The sequence below is a fragment of the Acomys minous genome (assembly GCF_964271855.1).
Source record: "Acomys minous genome assembly, chromosome: 1".
In the NCBI taxonomy this organism is placed as follows: Eukaryota; Metazoa; Chordata; class Mammalia; order Rodentia; family Muridae; genus Acomys; species Acomys minous.
The window spans coordinates 114,663,213-114,687,026 of NC_140483.1; the positions used below are offsets into that span (position 1 = coordinate 114,663,213).

The 23,814-nt window shown below is 43.4% G+C and overlaps 1 protein-coding gene across 1 annotated transcript; it reads right to left on the bottom strand.

Moving 5' to 3' along the window:
* Nucleotides 1-7,022: 7,022 nt before the first annotated feature.
* LOC311606326 (epidermal retinol dehydrogenase 2) lies at nt 7,023-23,814 on the bottom strand. The gene is made up of 7 exons (XM_084797602.1): nt 23,659-23,814; nt 20,247-20,593; nt 16,021-16,152; nt 13,262-13,361; nt 10,095-10,239; nt 9,017-9,142; nt 7,023-7,388 (listed from the first exon to the last, which is right to left on the bottom strand). Exons 2-7 carry the CDS (start codon nt 20,577-20,579, stop codon nt 7,295-7,297), a joined length of 930 nt encoding a protein of 309 aa, XP_084653728.1. The 5' UTR covers nt 20,580-20,593; nt 23,659-23,814; the 3' UTR covers nt 7,023-7,294.

A 23,814-nucleotide genomic window follows, 5' to 3' on the forward strand; every position in this document is an offset into this window, starting at 1 on the left:
AGAAAGACTCAAATGGTACACACTCACTTATAATTGGGCACTAGCCCAAAAGGCATGTCCAATGAAAGTCTTCACTAACCATGAGATTGGGATAAATGTGAGGACATCCAACTGGGACTCTAGGTAAGAGAAATATAGGAAATGGGGAAATAGAAGGATCCAGAGGATCTTAGAAACCTACAAGAAAATCGTAATGGGTGGATCAGGGCCCAGGGGTGTCTGTTCAAACTATTGCACTAACCAAGGACAATACAAGTAGTAAACACCAAACCCCTACTCTGATCTAGCCAGTGGACAGGACATTATCTATAGTTATGTGGAGAGCAGGCACTAACTCTGACATGAACTCTGGTGCCCCATATTTGACAACCTCCCCTTGGTGGGGAGCTCTGGTGGCACTCAAAGAAAGAATAAGCAGGCTACCAAGATGAGATTTGATAGCCTATGACCATAAAGTGCAGGAGGAGATCCTCCTTGTTCATGAACCTAGGGGAGGGGAATAGGGTAGGGGTGGGAGGGAGAGAGGAACTGGAGGCTACAAGTGATGGGAGAACAATTGAGTTGTAATCTGAATAAATTAATAAAAAATTAAGGAATTAGGCTTCTGGTTTGAGAACTCTTTTCTGTTTGATGCATTTTTCTCTACGTACAGTACAAAGTATGTGCTTTTTCCTTTAGGTATCAAATCTGGAAGCAGTGGGTTACATCAGTGTGAATATCTTGCCTCACAGGCTGATATTGTAGCACTTGGGATTGGCATGGGGTAAAGACTATTGATAAGTCCCCACCTTCCCCTCCATGCCATGCCGGGACAGCCAGCCAAGACCTTTTGGAACTATGAATGCTAGGTAGCATAGAGGAAGCATCTGGCTCAGTTCCAGCTTGTTGTCTTATATATGGTGCTTTTAACAATAGCCTGTGTTATTCTGACCTCACTGGCTGACAACTCACAATCCTACATTGGGATTTTCATTTAAAACCTATAGCTTCTGGGCACAGCATTATCCACTCATGTAAGGTAACTACACTCAAATATTTAAAAAAATACATACATTATAATAGCGTATAAAGCAGTAGGTTTCCCCATGGCTTGCCCATACATCCTCACTTTTAGTTGACTCTTGCTTCCATCTCTGTATCTACCTCATTCCTTTGCTCCATGTCTGGTTAAACCTTTCCACTATTGGTGTCCTTTCCTCCATGTTTGTACATTTTTTTTGTTGTTTGCTGTTTGTTTTGTTTTGTAGCATGCTCCTTAAGACCTTCCCCCAAACACACATGGCTCTCTTCTTTGTCTTGGCCTGTACACTCATTCCGAATTAAACATAGAAATCTAAAAATTTATATTAGGATCTACAGATGAGAGAGAACATGTGGTGTTTGTCATCCTGGGCCTGGGTTACCTGCAGGGTAAGTGCAGATGTAGCCTGATGGGCAGTGTCTGCTACTTGCAGAATTGTTTTAGTGGCTTGCGTGGTATGCTGCTTCAAGCAGAGCCTTAAACTGGTAGCAAAGGCTGGGGAATATTGTGCACACGCTGAAGTCTTCAGGAAGCTCTCTTCTGCCTGCAACCATGCTGACCACATGGCCGTCTGGGCACTGAAATGGCCAACGTTCTCTGTGACTGATGGGAGCCCTCAGAATGTAGATCCCAGACAGAGGCCTTAGCACAAGTTAGCCTTTCCCCAACACTCTCTCTTAAGGCTTGCTTGCCAGCCATGAGGTTCAGCACAACAGTTAAGTAGCAAGTGATGGGCACAATTTTCCCCCGCACTTCAACCTCGGGTTTGTAGGGGGGATGTCTCATGACAGTTCTGCCTAAACTGAGACAGATTGCAAGATACCAGAAAAACAGAGTGGGACCGCAGATCAAAGGCTTCTTGTTTAGCACTTTGGGCAAGGTCTCTGGTGGTGGTTTAAATACTTGTGAGTCAACGCATGGACTCTTACTCAGGTGCTAGGGGAACAATATCTGTAAAACAATGGGACTAGGCTGGAAGCAGCCTGCATTGACACCGCCCGAATGAGGCAGTCTAAGCAGATAGTGCCCAGAAGAGAAGTTCAGAATGTGCACTTCAGCCGTGGCTTTGGGAGACAATAAGCGGCAGAAAGCTCCTCAGTTTCACTGTGTGCCTCCTGACTGGTGTGAGCAATCACCTCCTGCTTCACACCCTCCCTCACAGAATGAACTACATCCTCTAGCACTTTAAGACAAAATAAGCCCTCCTCCCTCTAAGGTGTTTGCATGAGGTATTTTGTCACAGCAACCACCACTCTCCCTTCCCCTTTCATAACTTGCTTTTTCCCTCTATATCTTCTTCCCCCCCTTTTTCCCTTCCTTTCCCTCCCCTCTCCTTCCCTTCCTTTTTCCTTTTCTCTCTGGTAGCACTGTATCCTGCTCTGTGAACATGTGGTATACTGAATACAATGGGGACAAATCTCTTACTTTTACCCTCTTGATCCATGGAGAGCCTGGACCATAGATTCTAGACTTCTTGTGGTGCTCCGTGATAGGGCAGAATGCTAGGGCGGAGATACCCATGCATTTTACTTAATAACAAGACATACAATCCAAAGGGAAGGATGTGCTGACTTTGATTGCTCTCCTCTGTTTTGCTCAACAACCACAGACTCCCTAATCTTTAGCTAAGTCGCGTCAGTGCAGGAGGAAGACCATATCCATCATTTTCGAATCAGCTTAGCAATGTGCCTAACCCTGGCTGAAGGATACAGTAATGATGGAATGTTTAATGTTCACAGATTATCCTGAAGGATATATTGATGAGGGACTGTTCAGTGTCCACAGGGGATGGAGTGCGGTCAGCTACTCAGTTCTTGCAGGCTGAAATGTGAACATGATGGCTGAGTTTCAGTGGCCCTGTATAGACACAGGGGCTTGGGTCTCTGTATTTGTCAGTTTTCTAGTACCAAAACATATACCCAAGATATCTATCAATTCATAAACAAGCCCACTTGGGTGGGGAGAGGTGTGTCATAACCCAACTCCAGAGCAAGCTTTTCAATTAAGTAGAACAGCAGACAACAATACTTAAATATTATCCATATCCACTCCTCCATACCCGAATCCCCACAAAACTGAATCCAGTGGTCAGAAGGAGAGACCGGAGCAAGTGAAGAACACAGAAAGGTTAGCGATAAGAAATTCCGGGTACAGGACAGCTGCCACTGCACAACAAGCAGCAGGCAATGGAAAAGGGGGCATATGGTGCCCGAGGGCTGTGTACCAGGGGGTACCTGCACTGCCCCAGCCTGGTGATATGAGAGTGTGGGGTGATGGCAGCCAGTACTTCATGGTCACAGACAGAACCCCATCTGGGAGATGGACCAAGCAGGAAAAAGACATTCTTCAGAAGGAGGGTAAACAGGAGGTGTAGAGAAGTGCCTGCTGTACCAGGCTTCAGCAAGCCAGTGCGAGGACCAGAGATGCAGCAAGCTCCAGCGGGCCGTTGATGCTTTTTAATATCAATTTTCTTGATGATGTAAGAAGACTGAAGAAGGGTAGTGGTACTCCTTTGGCTTGAGGGGAAAAAAAAAGGTCGGAAAGAGCACTTTGAAGAAGGAGAAAACGAGTCAACCAGAATGATGTGGACATGGGCAGCTGGCCTATAGTTTCTATAGTGTCAGTGTGACTTTACCATATGCTGATGGCAAAGAAAAGCGCTAAGCACAGCAATGTGGTCCAGGAGTTGACACGATAACTAATGCTGCTGAGATGGCCTTCCTAATACCTGTTGTCAAGGCTTCAGTTCGCATAGATGTGTGGCAAGGATGTGGAGGGACACAGACGTGTGGGCGGGGCCTTCTTCATGTCCACCCTCACAAGCAAGGACTCTTCCGAAGAATGAGTGACACGGCCTGGTGCAGGTATCGGTTTGTTTTCCAATGTGGTAGAAAGGTTGTACAAGAAATAAAGAATGCAGATTGGAAGCCTTCCTCACTAGCCCCATGGTGGCATTTCCAGCAACAGTAGAGGGAAACCAACCAGCATCCAGGAAGGGATGCTTAAACAAGTCTGGGATGCTCGTTGTCTGGAAACGTGAGGGGCTAAGGCCGCTGTCCACTCTCACCACACAGTAGCTCCAATCAGCGTGTCTTGCCCCATGTCAGATAGTCCCTCATGTGTTTCTCAAGTTCTGGCTTCCAGAAACTAAAAATTCAGGCTTTCAAAAGCACCTCTGATTCTTTCCGCTTCCCAGATTCTGCTTGAGTGGCCTCATGGATGTGGTGTGGCAGCTTTGGCATCAGGCTTTCAAACTCAGGCGTGACCTTTTCTATCTTGGCTCCTGCCTATGTCTGTCATTGAAGCTCTGCCCTCCAGGGTGATGGCACAAGGAAGAGGCGGTGGGTGTGACTCTGATTACAGGAGGACGTGAGGATGAGATCTCAGGCTGGGTTCTTTCTGTTTATCAGAAGATAAAAAAAATCTTCCGTGTATCTAAAGCAAAGGCTGTGTGAGGACAGAGCAGGCTGTCTGAAAGTCAAGAAGACAACCTCACCAGAAAAGAAATTACCTGGTACCTCCATCCTAGACTTCCAGTTTTAAAACCGAGGAATGAATTTCTGCTATATGAACTAGCCAGTCTGTGGTGTTTTGTTATGGAAACTCAAACCAACTAAAGATAGCATCACAAAATAAAACCACCATTACTTTAAAGAGACCACATATATATTGCAGTCAAGTTACTTCCTATTAGTGAATTCCTCTTGGTTTTTGAGCAGCAAGTATCCCAAGTGCAGGGTAATGTGCCTCAGAAGGCGGAGTGGTCTGTCTATGGTACTCTGTGTAGTTTGGAGCCTGTTCCTTCAGACTTGTTTCGGTGCTTGGCTCTTGATCATGGCTTTATTAGGACTGAATTTCAGCTAGAAACTAGTATGAAATATGCTGGGAACACTTGCTCCCTAGGGCCATTAAATCACCTTGTTATTTATCGCCTTCTAGAATCCTCTAATTTACATGTGGTCTCTTCTCATAGACAGGGCCTCAAGTTAATCTGAATTTGTTTAGACAATTTTATGGATATTATAAAACCACAATTGAATTTCAGACCTTTGTTGCAGCCCAACTGAGATGCACTCCAATTAGAAGTAATTGCTGTTAATGCTGTTATGACGTGGTGGCTATGCCCACTCACTCTTGGACCTTTGTTCTGCTGAATTCCCTAAGACTCTCTTCTTTATTCTTCAACTAAATAGACAGGCCCCAGAATACATGCTCTTAGAATTGCAGTATAGAAGCAATATTGTGCCTCTCTCCTAATTAACCTTGTTAGCCAAGGATTTACAGCATCGGTTGGTTGGTCTGAGCGGTCTTTGATCATCTGGCTGCACGTCCACAGTGATGGAGGATGCCTGTGTGAAGTGAAATGCTTTGTGTTCTTTGGCATATACTAAGTTCCCCCTCCCATTCTAGGGAGCACGGTGGAGTGTTCTTGTTTAGTGAAATGATGTGTGGGAAGCATTCAGATTAGTGATGGACAAAATAAATCGTAATTTTCATTGCTATCATGATATGATATTTGAGGTCGAATGTGAAGAAACAGAACCAGGTTTTAGGATCATGAAGAATACTCTAGAGCAACCAGTCTGCAGTGTACCTGGACCCACACTGCATGACTGATCCTCCTAACAACATCTTCCCCAGAAGATACTTAAATTCTAGGTTGTTTTGACCTTTACAGAGTCCACCAAAATAACTTACTCTCCCAGCCCCACCAGAAGGCAAGATTCACACACAAAAAAGAACCTGGGTCTCCACAGGGTGATGCTCTGGCAGTTTGGGAATAAGTTGCTGGGATATGGTATGGTAATTAACGTGTTTCTTAGTCTTGCTTTTATTGTTAGCTTACAAAGTATAAAAGTAGTTTTTTTTAGGCGATTAGACCTCAAGAACACAATAGTGCAGAGGTGAGGGTGCCTCTAACGAATACAGATGAATGAGATTGTTCATTCTGTGAAAAATAGCTAACTGTGAATCCCAGCTTGAATTATTAAGTTAAGCACTGAAATTGACTCAGGGTGCGGCTTTTGGATCAGTCAGTCACCACATATCTAACTCAGTTGACTTTCATTTTCAGAGTAAGAAACAACCAGTTTTTGTTCTCATCTTGGATAAAAATACGATCCCGTCTGACAGTCTGGACCAAGGTCACTGTCAGGAAAGCCCTGGCGAGGCTCTCCGGTGCCGTGTGTCTGACAGCCCTTTAGCTAACGAGTGGCGCTTGTCAGGACATTAAACAGCGGATAGTTGCTTTTGTCAGCTTTACGGGATGACTATGAGGGAATGTGCTAGCTGTGAGGATTACATAGAGCAGGTTAACAGAGGTAGAAAGACCCCCCTCCCTTAATGTGGGCAGCACCACTCAATGGGCAGAGGTCCTGGACTACATAAAACACAGGCAGCTTGCTCAGCCCCAGCATTCCCCTCTGCTTCCTGACTGCTCCGGGTACTATGACTTCCCCATGCCATGGACAGACTGTACTTTCGGATGGTGAGTCAAAGCAAACACTTTCTTCCTTAAGCTGCTCTTGTCAGGTGCTTTGTCACAGCTGCTCAAATAACTAAAGCAGCAAGCCCTTTTCACACTGGTGGCCTGGGTCCAAAAGAGCCAAAACTGGAAATAAAGTGATAGAAAATCTGCATTTTTTTTGGTGTGTCTTCTTGAGAGAGGTCTTGCAGCCAGACACCTGTTGCTCCTCTTTTGCCCAGGAAAGTTCAGCCACAATCACCTGCCCTAGAGGAGCCACCATACTTAGGGTTGCTCATGTGAACTCACCTCTTTTTCCTTTAATTAAAATTGTTGTCTTGTTTAAAAATATGTTTTTAATTAAAATTGATTTATACCACTCTCCCAGCTTTCCCGTCCCTCCTAGCTCTTCCCAACCACTCTCCCTCGAACCCTTTCCATATCACCCCTCAAATATATAACTTCTTTTTCTTTGATTATATTTGTTACAAACATATATATGTGCATGCACAAATGAATATAAATAAAATTGTTGAGTCTGTTTTTGTTATTTGCATGTATATTTTTTCAATGTTGTTGAAATGGAAATGACAACAGAGCTATTTTTAATTTTTAAGAACAAACAAACGAGCAAAAATATTCAACAAAAAAGAAAACCGTAATATTGTATTGAAGTGACACTGAAAGAACATTCTGGTCCATAGAAGAACATGCGTGGTATTTATCTTTGGGTAAGGCAGAACTTTCTTCTTTAAAAGAAGCCCGATGTAGCAATGGGTGAGAGACAACAGTAGGCATGGAACTCAGCATTAAGCTTTCTTCTTGTGGCCAGAGAAGCCATCCATCACATGGAAGATTTTCATGTACTCACCTAAAAGCAGTCCTGTCTTGATGGGCAAGATGCTAAAAAGAATACAAGAGCAAACATGTTTGGTTATGACCTGTGAAAGCGTCTTTGGTAGGTCAGCTGAAGATCGCCATTTTTGCAGATGAAGTCATTTGTTCATGCACTCATCAAAAGAGGCTTGGGGTGGGAGGCCTCCTGCTCTGCTTATGATGCTCACTTTACTTATTTTGGTCTCCAAAACACCACCGATTTAGAGTAGCGTGTGTACTCTAAAGTGCACACTTTAGAGCTTTGTGAATGCAGGCACATACTTGGGTCTGGCTGGGGACTTGTCTCTGGCACTCTGTCAGCTTAGGTAACTTCCCAGCTTGAGGGCCTCCATGTCCTCCCATATTAACAGAGGGAAGCCTTTCCCCTAAGACCATTGTTCCTTTTTCCTTCCTCCCACCCACCCTCCCTCCCTTCCTTCTTTCCTTTCTTTCTTCTTCCCTTATCTCTTTATTCCCTCCATTCTTTATTTCTTTCCTTTATTCTCTTATTTTTTCTTTCTTTCATTACTTCCTTCTTTCCCTCAACTCTTCTTTTATTTCCTTCTTCATTCCTCCCTTCTTTGATTCATCCTTCCCTCCTTCTTTCCCTTCATTCTTTACTTTTTCCTTTCATCCTTCTTTCCTTTATTTCCTCCTTCCTTTTTCTTTCCTTCCACTCTCTCTTCTTTTCTTTATTTCCTTCCTTCTATTCTTCCTTCCCTCCCTTTCATTTCTTTTTCATTCATTTTCCTCCTTTCCTTTTATATTTCCTTCATTTTTCATACCATCCACTCTCCTTTTCTTTATTTCATTTTCTTTATCCTTCCTTTCCTTTTTCCATTCTTCCCTTTCTTCCCTCTTTCTTTTTTCCTTTCTTTCATTCTTTTTTCTCCCCCTTCCTGCTTCCTTCTTTTCCTTTCCTTCCTTCCCTTCCTTCCTTCCCTTCTCTCCCTCCCTCCACTTTGTGTCATCCATCCTTCCCTCCTTCTCTCCCTCCCTCCACTTTGTGTCATCCATCCTTCCCTCCTTCTCTTCCTTCCTTTCTTCCTTTCTTCCTTAATTTCCTTCTTTCTTTTTGGTGCAAGAGATCAAACCCAGAACCTTGTGCATGTTGGGCAAACGCTCTTCTACCAATATATACGTAGCTCTCTTTTATGGCATGGTTTTAAGATTTTTCTTCACAAATTATTTGACTACCTTATTGATAAAATTTAGTAGCAATAGCCATTTTTAGCAATACTTCAGATTCCTAAGGAGTCTGGCTGTCTGGCCCTGTACTTTATGAAATACAGATCCGATATCTATGCCAACACAGTAATTTCATGATGTGTATAAGAACATCTTTACTAAAAGAACCAAACAACTTTTAAATATGTCCAGGGTTCATTTTGTAAACGCATTCATTTTTGACAATAATTCAATGTTAATATGTTAGGGAACATCTCTGGACTTTTGGGTGGGGAAACTAAAGCTGTATAAATTTGAGATATTGTCAATAAAGGGTCATGGAGATGAAAAAATGGAGTATGGAAAAGATTTTCCTTTTAAAAATTCATTAATTTAACTAGTTTTTTTTCCTGAGTAGCTCTTCTGTATAGGACCTGGAATAAACTGGTGATTGACACAAGGGGTAACTTAGAAGTTGGTGTCATTACCTTTTTAGGAACATTGCGATGTATAAAAACTTTGGTATGTACAAGTATACCTTCTCTTGCAGTATAGCATCTACTATTTTTCTTACTGCATATTCTGAGTCCAGAATTGGTAACAGAGTAGGACATCTAAGACAGAAAAGAAACTCACATTAATACAAAATCATTCCTTAAGATTACAGATAAGGAATTTATAAGATGTTGTTATGCCCCCTTCTCTCTCAGTTTTCATCTATTTCTATATTTACTAACTTATTGTCAAAGTAGTAATAGCACAACTAGAATGTGAAATGGAAACTCATTGTAATTAATATATTCCTGTTACATTAATGTCAAACACGATTGCATGGTCTAAATGTGAAGCAAGTCATTGGAAACTGGGCTATGTTCATAAGACGCAAAACTGGGTATTTGTGTTTGTTAGGACCTGAGTGTCTTCCCCCAAATTTATACTTGAGCCTAACTTGATCAGGAATTGGATCTTGGAAATTAATTAGTTCATGAAAATGTAGCCATTGTGAAAGGGATTCATACCCTTATAAGAAGAGCCACAGGACAGATAGACTTTTGATCTGCCCTTTCCTTGGCAAGGAAAAAGGAGAGATCCATTTCTTTGGCAAACAAGATCTATCTAACAACAAGAAGGTGGCTATAGGCCCTTCCACCCTCACTCTCAAACTTGCAGCCTGTAGTGGGTAAGACTGTTCTGTGGTTAACCCACGTGTGGTATTACTTAAGGAATCTAGGAAGATGTTGCTCTGTTCAGGAATCTTGGGGCTGCTTTACTTCAGTGAGGTCAGGGAAGAGGTCTGAATGGCATTGAGTGGCAGAGAGGGACTATGGCTAGGACAGGAAACAGAGAAGCAGATCTGGGGCCCCAGAGTGGTTATCAGCTGGACACTGTGATGATAAACCACATGTGTCAATCAGCACCTTAAACACACATGTGTGAGGGACAATTCTGAAACCACCCATGTATCAGGAAGTGCTTTAGAAAAAGATTCAAGCAACTTAAAGGGGAAAAAAATTGGATGAGCAGGTAGTCAATTTGTATGCCTTAAAAATCAAAAGATACACTTACTTAGTAGTGCAGCCTTCAAACATCCCAGTTTTTATAAAGAATGGGCACACAATTGTAGTTTTGATCCCTTTTTGGTTTAGTGCAAATAGTTCAACAAACATAGATTCGGCGAATCCAATGGCTGCGAACTTACTTGCACAATAGTCTGGAAGAAAAAGAGAGCGAGAGCTAAAGTTCACAGATCGGCTTGGTCTCCTTACATTTTATGTCACTGTACAGCTCAGAGATCCAGTTCCTTAAGATTCAAACATTAATGACAACCTTGCACTGAGCAAGCCTGCTGGCTCCATATTTCCAACAACACAGGTAATCAGAAAATTAGTATTAATTTTAGCAGTCCCATTGTGCTGGCTAGTTTTAACTCAACTTGAGTTAACGAGCTAGAGAGACAATGCAGAGGAGGGAGCCTCAATTGAGAACATGCCCTTATAGAATGTGGCTATAGGCTAGACTGTATGTTCTTAAGTAGTGATTAGTGTGGGAGGACCCCTCCCATTGTGGGTGGTGCCATGCCTGGTCTGGTGGTCCTGGGTTCTAGAAGAAAGCAGGTTGGGCAAGCTATAAAGAGCAAACCAGTAAGCATTATTCCTCCATGGCCTCTGCATCAGCTTCTGACTCCAGGTTCCTGCCCTGTTTGATTTCTTGCCCTGGCTTCCTCCTATAAGACAAATAGGCTCTTTCCTTTCGAGTTGCTTTGGTCATGGTATTTCATCACAGCAGTAACAATATCAACTAAGTCAGTTTTAAAGATATGATATGTACAACATTGCTTTTTAAGCTGTAATGACAAGGCGCCTTTAAGAGATGACCAAATGATATAAATATAACTTTCATATGCTCTGAGAAACCAAAGATGTTATATGACTTGCTTTATTGTATGGTATATATACAGATGCATACTATCTCTGAGGTCTGTTTGTATTTAAAGTTTTTAAATGGCATTGTATTAAGGTCACCGGTAATACTAATGACAACAGAGGGTGTGGCAGCCATTTCAAAAGCTCTTTGTACAGGGAGAGATACATTGTGAGTAGCAAGGAACATGGGCCACGGAGTTAATATGCTAATAAACAAGTGACTATGAGATGAAAAAAATCTGATATATGGTCTTCTAGACAATATGATTTTGCCTATAAGCTTTGCTGAGCCTGTGTCAATTGTTACACGGGACATGGATGGTCAGTTCTTATTTCAAATAACTTCACCTCATGGAGTATAAATACATACAAAAGTACATAAAAACCTTGTGCTTTTACATCAACACTGTGGTCCTCGAGTGGTCTCTCACGACGACCCCCTACCCGAGTAAGCTCTAGGGTCAAACACAAGTGATCTAGGATCTAAGCAAGAAAGCTCAGTGTGGTCTGTGGTACTCAGAAACAAATGTTCTTCCAATCACAGATCTCAGATTGTCAGTGTAATGAGTAGTAATTTAATGATTTAAAATGGCTTTAAATAGTTACACTGGCATTACGTGTGCCTATGTGCAAAACTACAAGGAGATTTTTTTTAAGTCTTTGGCATTACTAGGAGGTGGTAGAACTGTTAGGAGGCAGGACGTAGTGGAAGAAAGTTAGGAGGCCACTGGGAGTATGCCATGGAGGAGAGACTGAAATTGGCTCCTTCCTGCGGCCATCTTTGTTTCTCGGCTGCCATGAAGGAAGCTGGTTTCCTCTGTCACATGCCCCTGTGTGATATATTGCTTTACCTTGGTCCAAAAGTAACCAGGCCAAGTAACCATGAAGAAAATCCCCTAAAACCGTGAGTGAAAATAAATCCATCCTCCTTTCAAGTTGATTACGGCAAGTATTTAGTCACAGTGGTGGGGAGCTAGCAGAATTCTGGTCCTGTGAAGTGAGGATGACTGTGGAAACTTCATCGGAAGCTGTTGGAAGGGCTTTGTCACAGGAACCAAAGCAGCAGGGCCACAGACTGGAAACCTCTCCAAGTGTGAGCCAAACATCCCCTTACTTATTTTATCACAGCAGTGGGATCTGATATAAACACTCATGTTAGCCAGATGCTGGAAAGCAATTGCTATTATCTCCATGAGGTACAGACTATCGCCTCTGATTTTAACTCACTGCTTAGACCTCTCAGTTCACTTGAAAATGAAGGTGGGAAGGTAGCATTTATGCCCACCTTGTGCATTCTGCTTTAAGTCACATAGGCTTTACAAGAATACCTGAAGCATCTAAGTGAAAATGACTTGAGAGGGAATAGAGCCCGGGTAGATGAATACTTTCCTTCACCTCCCTTTCCAAAGAGGCACACACACTCACTCACTCTGTTGTGAGGCGGCCCGATGACTGACAAAAGCCGGGTTGCAAGCCTCAGGATTGGCACTGTCGGACCTGAGGGATGCAATGCTAAGCAAGAGACTAGAGGGAGAGAGGGGAAGAGGAGGGTCTAGGCATGCTTCTAGGCTCATCCAAGTGACCTGAAGAAGTACATCTTATTGAGCCATTGCCTCTGACATCCTGGTAAACAGATGAAATCTCAGGACTCAGATAATCTGCATTCTCAACAGAGCTTTAGGTCAGTGGCTACAAAACAGACGTTAGGCCACGCTGTGGGAAATGCAGAGTGCTTTGACTTCTGCTGGGGCTAAGGGAACCTTACATCTAAAGATGGAGCTATTGTGTGCAGAAGAGGACTAACAGTAGCTGTAAATGACCTTTAAAGCCTGTAGCTTTTCAGACACATGAGAAGGGGTGCAGGAAGGGAGTGTGGGTCTTGGGCCATATGAAATAGTGCTGTTTGTATAATTGGTAGTTCTGAGAACCTTATTACTGAGACACAGGAAACTAGGACAAGATTTGTTCCTTACAAAAGCTTTAGAAGAGCCTGATCAACAGACTACCCTATCTTTTGGGCACAGAGATACATGGTTACAATCCCAGAACTTAGGAAACCAAGGTGGGAAGACTGAATCCCAGGCCAGCCTTGTCTTAAAGGCAAACCCTGCCTCAAAAATCTGAAACTCAAGGCAAACCAAAACACCAGAACATCCAAAACTCCGTAAGTGTCTCATCTGTCCAGAGCAGATGGGGTGACTACAGCTCTGTTGGGTGAGTGTTGGTGACCTGCACGTGCTATGTGAGCAGACTCCTGGAGAAGGTGAGTGCTGGTACTGTGCAAGTTAGAGTTGTCAGGAATTCTCTTACCTGCCAGTCCGTTTACTCCGATTAAGCCAGCGGAACTTGCAATGCAAACCAGATGGCCATGGTTGTTAGCCATCATGGCAGGCAGGAAGGCTTTGTACATCTAAGAAGAGCAAAGGAAATCGTTTAATACCTAACAGCACACTGCCAGCTCTTCTCAGATGTGTGTAGGTTACACAGGCACTTACAAGCACTGTGCACATCATTGTTTAGATGTGTATTGTGTTCCCTTCCTTGGCGTAATTCAGGTTTTCACACTTTTCCTGACCAGAGTTCACAAGACATCATGTTTCCTTTGAGAAAGAACTTTCTCTACTTCTTTGAATGATAATCTTTTATTTTAATACGAATTCATAAAATAAAGTATGTTTTTTAGATAGTGGATGCTGAGGCTATGTTTCGGTCAGGCAGAACACCTTCACTTTTTTTTTTTTTTTAAACTGGGAACCTGGAGAAAGGTGGCACAGGAAGAACAGGAACTTCTGAGGAGAATGTCTTGGCCAACAAGCAGAAGTTAAGCACAGATTCAGACAAAGAGAGTAAGAAAATGGGATCTAGGCTGGAGAAACAGCTCAGTGGGTAAGTGTTTTACACACACACACACACACACACACACACACACACATGTGTACACATGCACAAACGCACACAAACACGTGCACATACACACCCTAAAAAACTAAAAACAATAATAAAAGAAATAAATAAAAGGAGCATCTGACAAAGGCCCAGCCTCTTCACTCACCTGCTTTGCACTGTTTTAGAGAGATAGAATGTCAATAGGAGGAGAGACAGACAGCAAAACAAGAAGCCTGTGTTCAGGTCCAGTGGCCCCTCTGTGGTTCTGCTGTAAAAGCTGGGACCCGATAGTTAATCAGTTCTTTGAGCTTCTGGCAATTAAGTCACATGTCCTGTGTTTGATTATACACAGGGTTTCAAAGATATGAACTACGCAGAAAGAGCGAAGACACATGCAGGAAGCGATGTCAGGGGCAGGGAAACAATATTTAAGGAATAACTAGCAGAGAAAGAAGGGAGACTAGGGAAAAATAGAAGTAGGACAGACATCAAAGTCGCAGGCAGAGATTCGAAATCGGGCTAAACTTTACATATAATGATAAAAGTAAACACACACACACACACACACACACACACACACGAGCATGCAAACAATTTTGTTTTGCTTTGTTTGTTTTTTTTTTTTGAGACAGGGTTTCTCTGTGTAGCCTGGGCTGTGGACTCGTTTTGGAGACCAGGTTGGCCTTGAATTCACAGCGATCAGCCTGCCTCTGCCTCCCTAGTGCTGGGAGGAAAGGCGTGCGCCACGACGCCTGGCTTCGAGCAAATGTATGCGCTCACATACACATTGCACACTTGGGAGAAGAGAAGTAATTCCAAAGGGACACAGTAGTCACTAACATCTGGATCTTTCCATTTTTCTTCTGAAGGTCATTCAGGACCCTAAGAACACCAGTGGCACCAGTATACTGTAGTGAAAGTGGCAATAGAAAATAAAAACTCCAAATGTGTTCTAATGCTTCTGAGGGAGAGCTGGAAAAGATGTGTGACTCATGGAGGGTGGTCTCAAATTTTAAGCAAGTCCTCTCAAGAGAGAGCCTTGCTTAGGGAAGGCTGTGCTGTGCACTGCACTGAAGCCAACTGCATAGCTAATAGACTTAGGAAGGAGCCACAGGAAGAGGGGTGGAGTGTGCATGTGGGAAAAGGCTGGTCAGACAAGGCCAGGAAAATGGAACCTATGGGCCTGGGTGTAGCACTATGAAGCCAGAGATGGGTCCCTTGGTGATGGTGACATGTGGCACATACTGAGAAGACCTATGCTCTCTCCAGGTAGGTACTGAATAAGGTCTTCCTTTGGCTAGGGCATACTTAATTAATGCTTGCTCATTAACATTGCCATTTTGACTTTCAAAAGTGCACAGGCAAATCATAAGTTACTCTAGTCATGCCAAAATAAATTTACTCATTATCTATTCTTAAAAAAAAAGATTTGTAAGTTCAGTGGTCCCTTACAAACACTTCTTCAAACTGTTACAAGGAACATTGTCATCTCTTGGTTTTTGTTAAGAAAGGGTCAAGCCTAGGACTTCCTATACGAACTTCATGGATGCTAAAATCCCTATATAAAGTAGTGAAGCACTTGCATATAACCATACACATCCTTGTAATGCTTTAAACCAGCTCTAGATAGAATACCCAAGACAGTGCACAGCTGTGTAAGTAGTTGCTAGAGAGTATTAGTTAAGCCTGATAACAAGGAGAGTCTGCACAGTTTGGCACAGACACGGTATTTTAAAGACTGCTTTGCATCTGCGATTGGTTGGATCCACAGATGTGAGATTGGCAGAAGCTTCCATTGTGCATGCAAGACATATGGGCCAGGCCCTGGTGTTTGCTGGTGATCAATGAATGGTAGCTTGTGTCAAGGGAAGTTCTGTTTTTGAAGGACAGCTCTGTCACTGGCAGAGATTCTGGGAGCTGTATGACCAAGTTAGATCAGGAGGGAGCAACTGAGTGGACAAACCCAAAATTAAAATGCTAAACTGGGATTTAGCTCAGTGGTTCAGCACTTACATGGGCTGTGTAAGGAACTGTGTTGATTCCTAATCATCCCCCATGATTAAGATGTGTGTGTGTGTGTGTGTGTGTGTGTGTGTGTGTGTGCGTGCACGCATACATTATTTAGAGATTGATAATATTACTAAGCAGTTTGCATTTAGTATGAAAATAAAAAAAGAAATCACCCATAAATGTGCTTTGAAATTGACATCAAGTGACTTTTCCATGAGGTCATCTGGACAGTCGAGGAACTTTTTGCCTGTTACAATGCCGGCATTATTGATGAGGATAGAGACATCACCAACTTCTTTCTTAACCTGGATTGGATAAGAAGGGCATCATCATCAAATAGTAATTCTGTATATGATCTCTCTTCCCATATTTATATATTTCTGATCTTACTTCAGGCTGGATTCATGTGCTCGTTGCAGAGTCCTCACAGCACTAGACCTCTGAGCACAACACTTGACACTTCATTCTGTTCTCTCTTTCCAGTACAGAGTTTAGTGTTGAAAGACCACTTTCCTTCTCTACTCGAACCCATCTTACTGCCTATGTTTAGTAACCCCACTTTGTGTTTTTTATTGGTAGCATATCATTTCAGTCAAGTGGCAGATATGAGAATAGTTTTATATAACCAAATAGCTTACAGATCCCATCATACAGAGAAATAGAGAGGAGGCCAAAACTGATGGAAAGAAATATAATATATGTTTTAAATACAAAGAAGATTAGAATCTGCCTGTCTTGATTTCCTTAACAGATTGGTTTTCTTCTCTCCACCCCAAACTTTTAGGAACAAGACCAGTGAGTCATGTTTGTTGCCGAAATGCCAGCCTGAAAAGTCATCCAGCTACTGTTACTTTAGAACTAAGAGCTCCAGGTTTAACAGTGGCTACCTTGGCTCCTAGTGGATATGAACCTTTTCAGGATGATGACAAGGCTGGTACTGTCCCTATGTTCTCCTTAGTATTCTGAATTTCATCAGTGCAATTTAGATCATATAGTAACAGTCCTGACCCCAATGCCCCATCTAGAAAAAAACCACCCATAGCAGTTTACCATGTCCTCACAAATGAGGCTTACAACAGTTCCTCTTGTATCTCTAACTGTGAGTGTCTTTGTGGGTGTATGCATGTGTGTGTGTGTGTACATATGTGTGTACATGAATATATATGTATGTTCATATTTGTGTGTACACATGCATGTACATTTGTGCATATGTGTATATTTGTGTATGCACATGTTTGTATGACTATGTTCATTGCTATGTATGTGTCTGGCGGTATATTTGGGTGCACAGGTGCATGTGTGTGTGTGTTTGTCTGTGTGTTTCTGTGCACCTGACAGGATGAATAGTGTAAAGTGCATCACAGTACTACAGAATGGTACTGGTGAGGACATGTCACTGTGGAAAAGTGTTACAGAATCTGCTGTTACAGAAGGCCTGGCTTCAGTGTCAGGATGATGTGGCTATGCCAGTTTTCACATAAAACACTGGGGGAAAAAATCAAAATATGTCTGCTTTGTAAAGTGGCTAGCAGTTCATCAAGTTCAACTTTAATAGTAGTCAAGAGTAGCAGCTAGATTGCCCACAATGGGCAAATGTCAAATCATCAGAAAGAGATTTGGGATGGAAAGAAGGAGCTGCTGGAAGGCCCTGGGCTGCCAAGCACGCTAGTATCTTCCTCTAAACCTCCAGCATGGCTGATGGAAGTTTCCCAAGAGCTCAGGATTTCTATCCCCTACTTATTTGAGGCAGCAGGCAGCAAGAAAGATCTGCTTTTGATAGTGACCAGATAGTCTATGATTTTGGAAATCAGGAATCAATAACCAATTTTGGGGAAATGGCAGATGCTACAAATTAAATCCAAGAGGTTATTCTTCCTCTCTCTTTTCCAGTTGAGAAAAGGCTGTTCAGGCAGAGATATGACAAGCTAAAACTGATTCTTATTAAATACATAGCTTGGATCCTTGACTGTTACATCAAGGATAAATGGAAACTACATAGCTTCAGTTTGTGCACATTTTACTGTTCAAAATAGCCCACCACCCAGATGTCCTATGAAGCAACATCATACTTTCTGAACTCACAGCTAAGCTATGATTCTGGGATGCAAGCTCTTAAAGGCACTCAAGACCATCAGAGAGAAAAAAAAAACCTCTAGGTACCAGTGGTCATTCTCCTGGGGGTACATGCCTTTGAAATTCTCATCGTTTCCTGCTATCTAAAATACAGAGTGGAATGGTGGGTTTATAGGTAAAGTTGTTCCCCCTAATTGCAGACAAGCACATTGACAATCTTCTTCCAAGACCACAAAGTGACAGCAAATGAACAACAAGCTAGGAAGATGGCATGGTAGACCATGTCAGAAGTCAAGCAGTGGGGACAGACCTAAGTCTTAGATTCAAGGGATAGAGGGGTAATTCTTTATAGAACCCAGTATAGAAACCCATTAAAATGAAGGTCTTCGGCATCTGAGTGTAGACTCATGACTGCTGAAGACTGGCTAGAGAAGTTGCTTGTAGTTAGTGGAAGACAACATGCTAATCAACACGCTTCATAGGTAAGCAGGTGCAGCTGGCCAGTTGGCGGCACTTGGGATGTGATCCCAGGGTAAGCCTGGGTGAGCTTATCAGGCTTGCATCTTTAGACTGCATCAGACAGTGTGCTGTTGGAATTAGCGGTAAGAAAGATGGGATGTACAAAAGGCTGTTGGAGCAATCTGGCTTGGTTCCTTCCTCTCCACTTAACTGGATAATAATAAGTCCTCTAGTTGGCCTGGGAGTGTTTCAGAAGTGGTTTACATGTAGACATGTTTTTTTTTTAAACCCAGATGTGGGGGACTATGGGGTCTGCTTCAGTTTATCCACAGCTGATAGTTGCCTCCTGAGAGGGCTCATGATATTTGTCAGCTATGAAGTGCCTCTTGTTGGGGCGTGGTCTTTGTTAGTGGAGATAAAAGCCAGGGTCGGGGAAAGAGGAGAGAGAGAGAGAGAGAGAGAGAGAGAGAGAGAGAGAGAGAGAGACAGACAGACAGACAGACAGACAGACAGACAGAGACAGACAGAGAGAGACAGAGATAGAGACAGAGACAGAGAGACAGAGACAGAGAGACAGAGACAGAGAGAGACAGAGGGCTGCAAGAAAGAAGAAGGCTGCTGGTGTTCCCCCTGGTGCTCCTGGTTGCTGTTGATGCAGTTTGATGAGAAGAAGTTGGAGATGTTCTGAAATGAAGACTAGACTTGCCCTGAAGAATCCAACAACCCTAAACTGCAGGAAATAGCTAAGAAAAATGATGCCCGTTCTCCCCACTAACCTTTCTCCCCTACCTGACATTGGCATGTTGGAAGGGATTGGGGTGGAGTATAGAGAAAGAGATATAGGGAACCCAAAATAAAAAGCGGCGGTTTAAAAGTTCACCTACATGGGAGAGCAGTGTGTTGTATTTGTATCCCAGTGTGGATATAAGGACACAGAAGTCCTTACAAGGGACAAGATTGTCCCTTGATGAGCTAACAGCCTCTCTGCCAATATACTGCAGTTTCAGTTTCCTGAAACTTTAAAAGTTCATCTATTTTATTATCAAAGAAAATTTTAGAACAGTGGTCCTTAACCTTCCTAGTGCTGCGACCCTTTAACACAGTTCCTCATGTTTTGGTGACCACTCCCCAAACCACGAAATTAATTTTTCGTTGCCACTTCATAACTACAATTTTGCTACTGTTAGGAATTGTAATGTAAAGATCTGATACTCAGAATATCTGATATTCCAACCCCTGTGAAAGGGTTGCTCAATCCCGAAGAGACTGATGACTTACAGGCTGAGAATGACAGGTGTCGAGGGTCTGGGTGAGATTCAGGGATTGAGTGAGTGCTTCGTCAGCGCCAAGGCCTTGGGCGCAAGCTCCTCTGTATACTGTCTGATCTTGGGGAAGTAATTCAATATCTGTTTCTGACCTCTCAAAGGAGGATGATTCCACCTCTTGCTCCTTCATACGTTACAATAGTACAGTTGGCGTGGAGTAAGGACGTGATCTGGAGGCCAGGGTGCCACACAGCGATCAAGAAACTCAAATCCTGGCCATTCCTTTGTTAATTGTCAGCTCTACTCCTAAAGTAAACTACACGCCCACACAGACTCACTGTTCTTATTTTCCAAGGGGAATAATAATTTACCTCACGGTGTTATGATATGTGACATACGGGGTATTCAGCAAAACATTTTGCATACAAGAAGAACGAAAACTTCCAAATTCCTATTCCCCCATGCTATTTGTAAAGTAGAGGAATATCGGAGACAAGTGGATGGCACTGAGACAGAGAGGCCAATTAATAAAAGTGGTGCATGCCAACAAAATCACATAGGTTTCTCAGGACCCACAAAAGCAATGAGAGCCCCAGATGTACCTGGTCGGCCACTCTGTACACGTCTTCCTTTTGGCTGCAGTCACAGGTGTAGGCATGCACTCTGGTGGCTCCTGCTTCCCGAGCCATCCGAGAGGTCTCCCCATTGGCCTCCTTATTCACATCCCAGAGAATGAGCACGGAGCCCAGGCGGGCAAATTGCAAGGCTAAGAGCCTTCCGAGTCCACTCCCAGAGCCGGTTATGAGCACTATTTCACCAGCGACATTCTTCCGTGGTTTGGGGATCACATAGAAAAGCAGAGCTTCCAGAAGACTAAGCAGTGACTTTCCTAAGAAAACAAGTAAGTCCTTCGCTGACTCCGTGTTGAAAGACATGTTCTGGCCAACACCTTTAAGGCAAGAGAGAGTTTGCTCAGTTCCCCGTACTGAGAGGAAATACTGAGAATGTGATGGAAACGCACTTTCTGGAAGCTAAGACTGAACTCAGGGGCAGGCGGAATGCACAGTGATGTCTTATATCTGATACAACTTTCACACATGGCCTCAGGCTCTCTTCAGAGCTGCATGCCAGCCATGGGTCACATGCAACAATATTTGTTAGTTGGCAGCTGGGACCACCTCACCCAAACATATGCTGAGGGGTGTGTCTGCGTTTCTATTTCTTACTAACTATGAGTTTTGATGTGAAGTTTAATGACTCTTGTCACATCATGTTGTTTATGACATACTGGTACTATGTCTCCTTTTAGGTTTATTTATTTTTTTCTCATTTGCACTACAAGTTTTTCATTTAGTGATACTATTTAACGTTTGGAGGCTAGGGATTTGGTTCAGCACAAGAGTGCTTGCCCTGGCTTTTAACTGATTCCCAATACAATAGCAAAAATGGATTTGTGATATAAGTGCAAATTGTAAAATCCTAGCCACATAAAATATTTGAAGAGAACTAATTAGTTTTCCATTGACACTGTAAGTCCCTTCCCTAGGCTGAGGGTCCCATGCAGTCAGCTCTCCTTTCTCTTACAAGATTTGGTAAGACAGACTCGGATGCCTTCTGCGAAGCTTGGAACGGTCTCCAGTGTCTTCCTGGCCCCCACTCTCCTCCTCAGCAGGCTCGGATCCTAAGTTCTAGAGCTAAGATGAGAATGACCTGTGATTTATCATAGCTCTGCTGCACAGAAAGTGTTTCACAGTTGTGTTGTTACCATTGTGGATTTTTTGTGTGTTTTTTTTTGATTCATAGTGCAGACCACCAAAAAGGCACCCAGCAGGTTTTTGTGAAGGGCTAAAGGGCTTCCTTGAGTGGGATGTTCCATTGAGAGGCTCAGATGCAGGTATAGGTTTCCAGAGGAAAAAGAACAGACAATGGCAGGTCTTTACTTTGCTGGTCGGCTAAGGACCAACTAAATGCTGTTAACGATAACAAATGGTCAGAGCATCTTTAGAAGGCTTTAACCCTCAAAAGTTGGTATGGTCTAAACTAGTTTCTGGCTCATTCTACCGACAAGACTGACAGATGGAGAGAAAGCATACGAGACTTGCTCAAGGTCACTGTGCTAGCATAAGGCTGGGCTGCTTCCATGTTATTCTTATCAAGCATCAGCCCCAGTTGGTTCTCTGTAATCTGGGGCCATGGTTGTCTCATAACCTAAGCTGTTTTAGATGAAGAAGCAGATTGTATACAGATCATTGAATCATCACATGCAAAAGTGTCATAAAGAAAAGTTCTGGGTGGTGGGAGACTTGATCCAGACTGAGGTCTGGAGAAAAGCAAGAGGGAGGGATTACTGGTGAGTAATTTTGCCAGTGATGAGCAACAAACATCAGAGATTGGGGAGTAACTTGGTGGGTCTTGAGGTAGGCTTGATCTGGGGCTTTTCAGAACGCAGCAATGCTGCTTGGGAGAGGCACTGAGGCTCAACGTTCGGTTTTATTATACTTTTGCATGCAACAACTCAAACCCTCTGACAACTTTGCTCTGATTTATATTCAGAGCAATTTTTAGATGGTTGATCAGGCCTCTGAGGCAATCTGTAATGATGTCTTGAAGGAAGACTCTCATTTTAATAGGCAGCCACCGGGTGTGTACCTGCATCCCTGTCAGGTGTATGCCAAATTATGACCATAGTAAATGGACACTCTGGCCACATTTGCTATACAACAGTGTCTTATTTTCATTGCTCTTCCCATTAGAAAAGATGTAGCAGGTGACCCAGAGAGGACACTCTGTCCCCTTTCTGATACAACATTATGTGATCCGCTGCCAGAAGACAGAGTTTTACACTCAGTTGTCTCCAGCCACATGGAGAAATATCAGGATGATGCACACTCTGGAACAGGTCCCAGGTTTTTCCTGTCTTGGCAGATATGTCCTACGTACTTAGGAGCTCGATAGCATGCAGTAGCTCCCATGTCAAATTTAGGATGTCTTCAGTGTCCATGCAGTGAGGAGAGTGATTGTAGTGCTTAGGTTAGGATGCTGCATCCATCAGTGTCTCACTCGATGAAAATTATTTCACTGCTGGCATCTCAGTCTGCTCTAAGAAGTTAATGTTTATGCAAATGCTACTGCACTGGAGGCTGCAGGAGTATCAACAGCACATGGACACTGCTAGTATAAGAAACCACTTGAAAAAAAAAAAGCTAGGCATTGGCCTGTGCACAGGCATCCTTAGGGAATACAGCACTGGGGAGAAATGCAGAAGAGGTGGCTGGAGTTTAGTTGCGACAGCATCTCCCCATCTCTTCCCCAGTCCCCAGAAGGAGGTGCATTCAGAACATGAATGCCTTGTTAGGACTGGTGCCCATAGACAGCACAATACTCAGACGCTGTTGTGGCCATTGATGGGAACAAATGGATCCATGTTTTCTGGCTGTACCTTTGAAAGACGACTGTAGTAAATACACTAACAAACAAATGGATCTATGCCTTCATTTTATCATAGTGATTCTTCTTAGGAAGATACAAGTGTATTCCATTTAATCAGGCTCTTCATCCCCAACCCCCCCCCCCACACACACACAGTTCAAAGGCTGAGCTTACTAGGCACTTAGGAACTCCATGACACTTACTTCCAAGCCCAGGGTTACAGGGAGCAGATAGATATGGTGGATGCAGATAGAGTGACAACCCAGCTCCTGCTGAAAGGGGCGAATTAGAGGTTGCAGGGAGGAGGTTGTGCATGTGTGGGCCCTGGGCAGAATGCAGGAACAAAGGCCACCAGTAGGCATCTGTTTTGCTTTCAATTGCCCAGCAGCTCACCCCCGGGAGGGACAGACACCTGGGTTTGGCCAGAATTCCAATGCCCTGCAGTGTGGTCAGACAAGCTACTGTCTCCAGCTTGGTGCTGGTCCCCGACTGCCGCTAAGGCTCCCCTGGCTTAAGCTCTCCTGACTGAGTCTTGGTGCCACATCTCTAGGGACAGCTCCAGAATCTGAGATCTCCGAAACTCACCTTGCAGACTATCCACTCTCTGGTCAGCACGGAGATGCAGGCGTCTTAGGCCTCAGGCACCTGGGTCCCTGGTTCTCAGCTTAGTGAGGTTCGGGTGTTTATCTTTGAGTAGGGTGTAGCCCAAGCTCAGGGGCGGGACTGTGTTCCGGTTGAGGG

What these genes read in the sequence shown, in the direction of transcription:
- LOC311606326 (XM_084797602.1), bottom strand. Translation starts at nt 20,579, where the DNA reads ATGTCTTTCAACACGGAGTCAGCGAAGGACTTACTTGTTTTCTTAGGA. An exon ending in ATTTCAAAGCACATTTATGG is followed by an intron (nt 13,362 to 16,020) that starts GTGATTTCTTTT and finishes TGCTCTTCTTAG; the next exon opens with ATGTACAAAGCCTTCCTGCC. An exon ending in CGGAGTAAACGGACTGGCAG is followed by an intron (nt 10,240 to 13,261) that starts GTAAGAGAATTC and finishes TTTTTCTTCCAG; the next exon opens with ACTATTGTGCAAGTAAGTTC.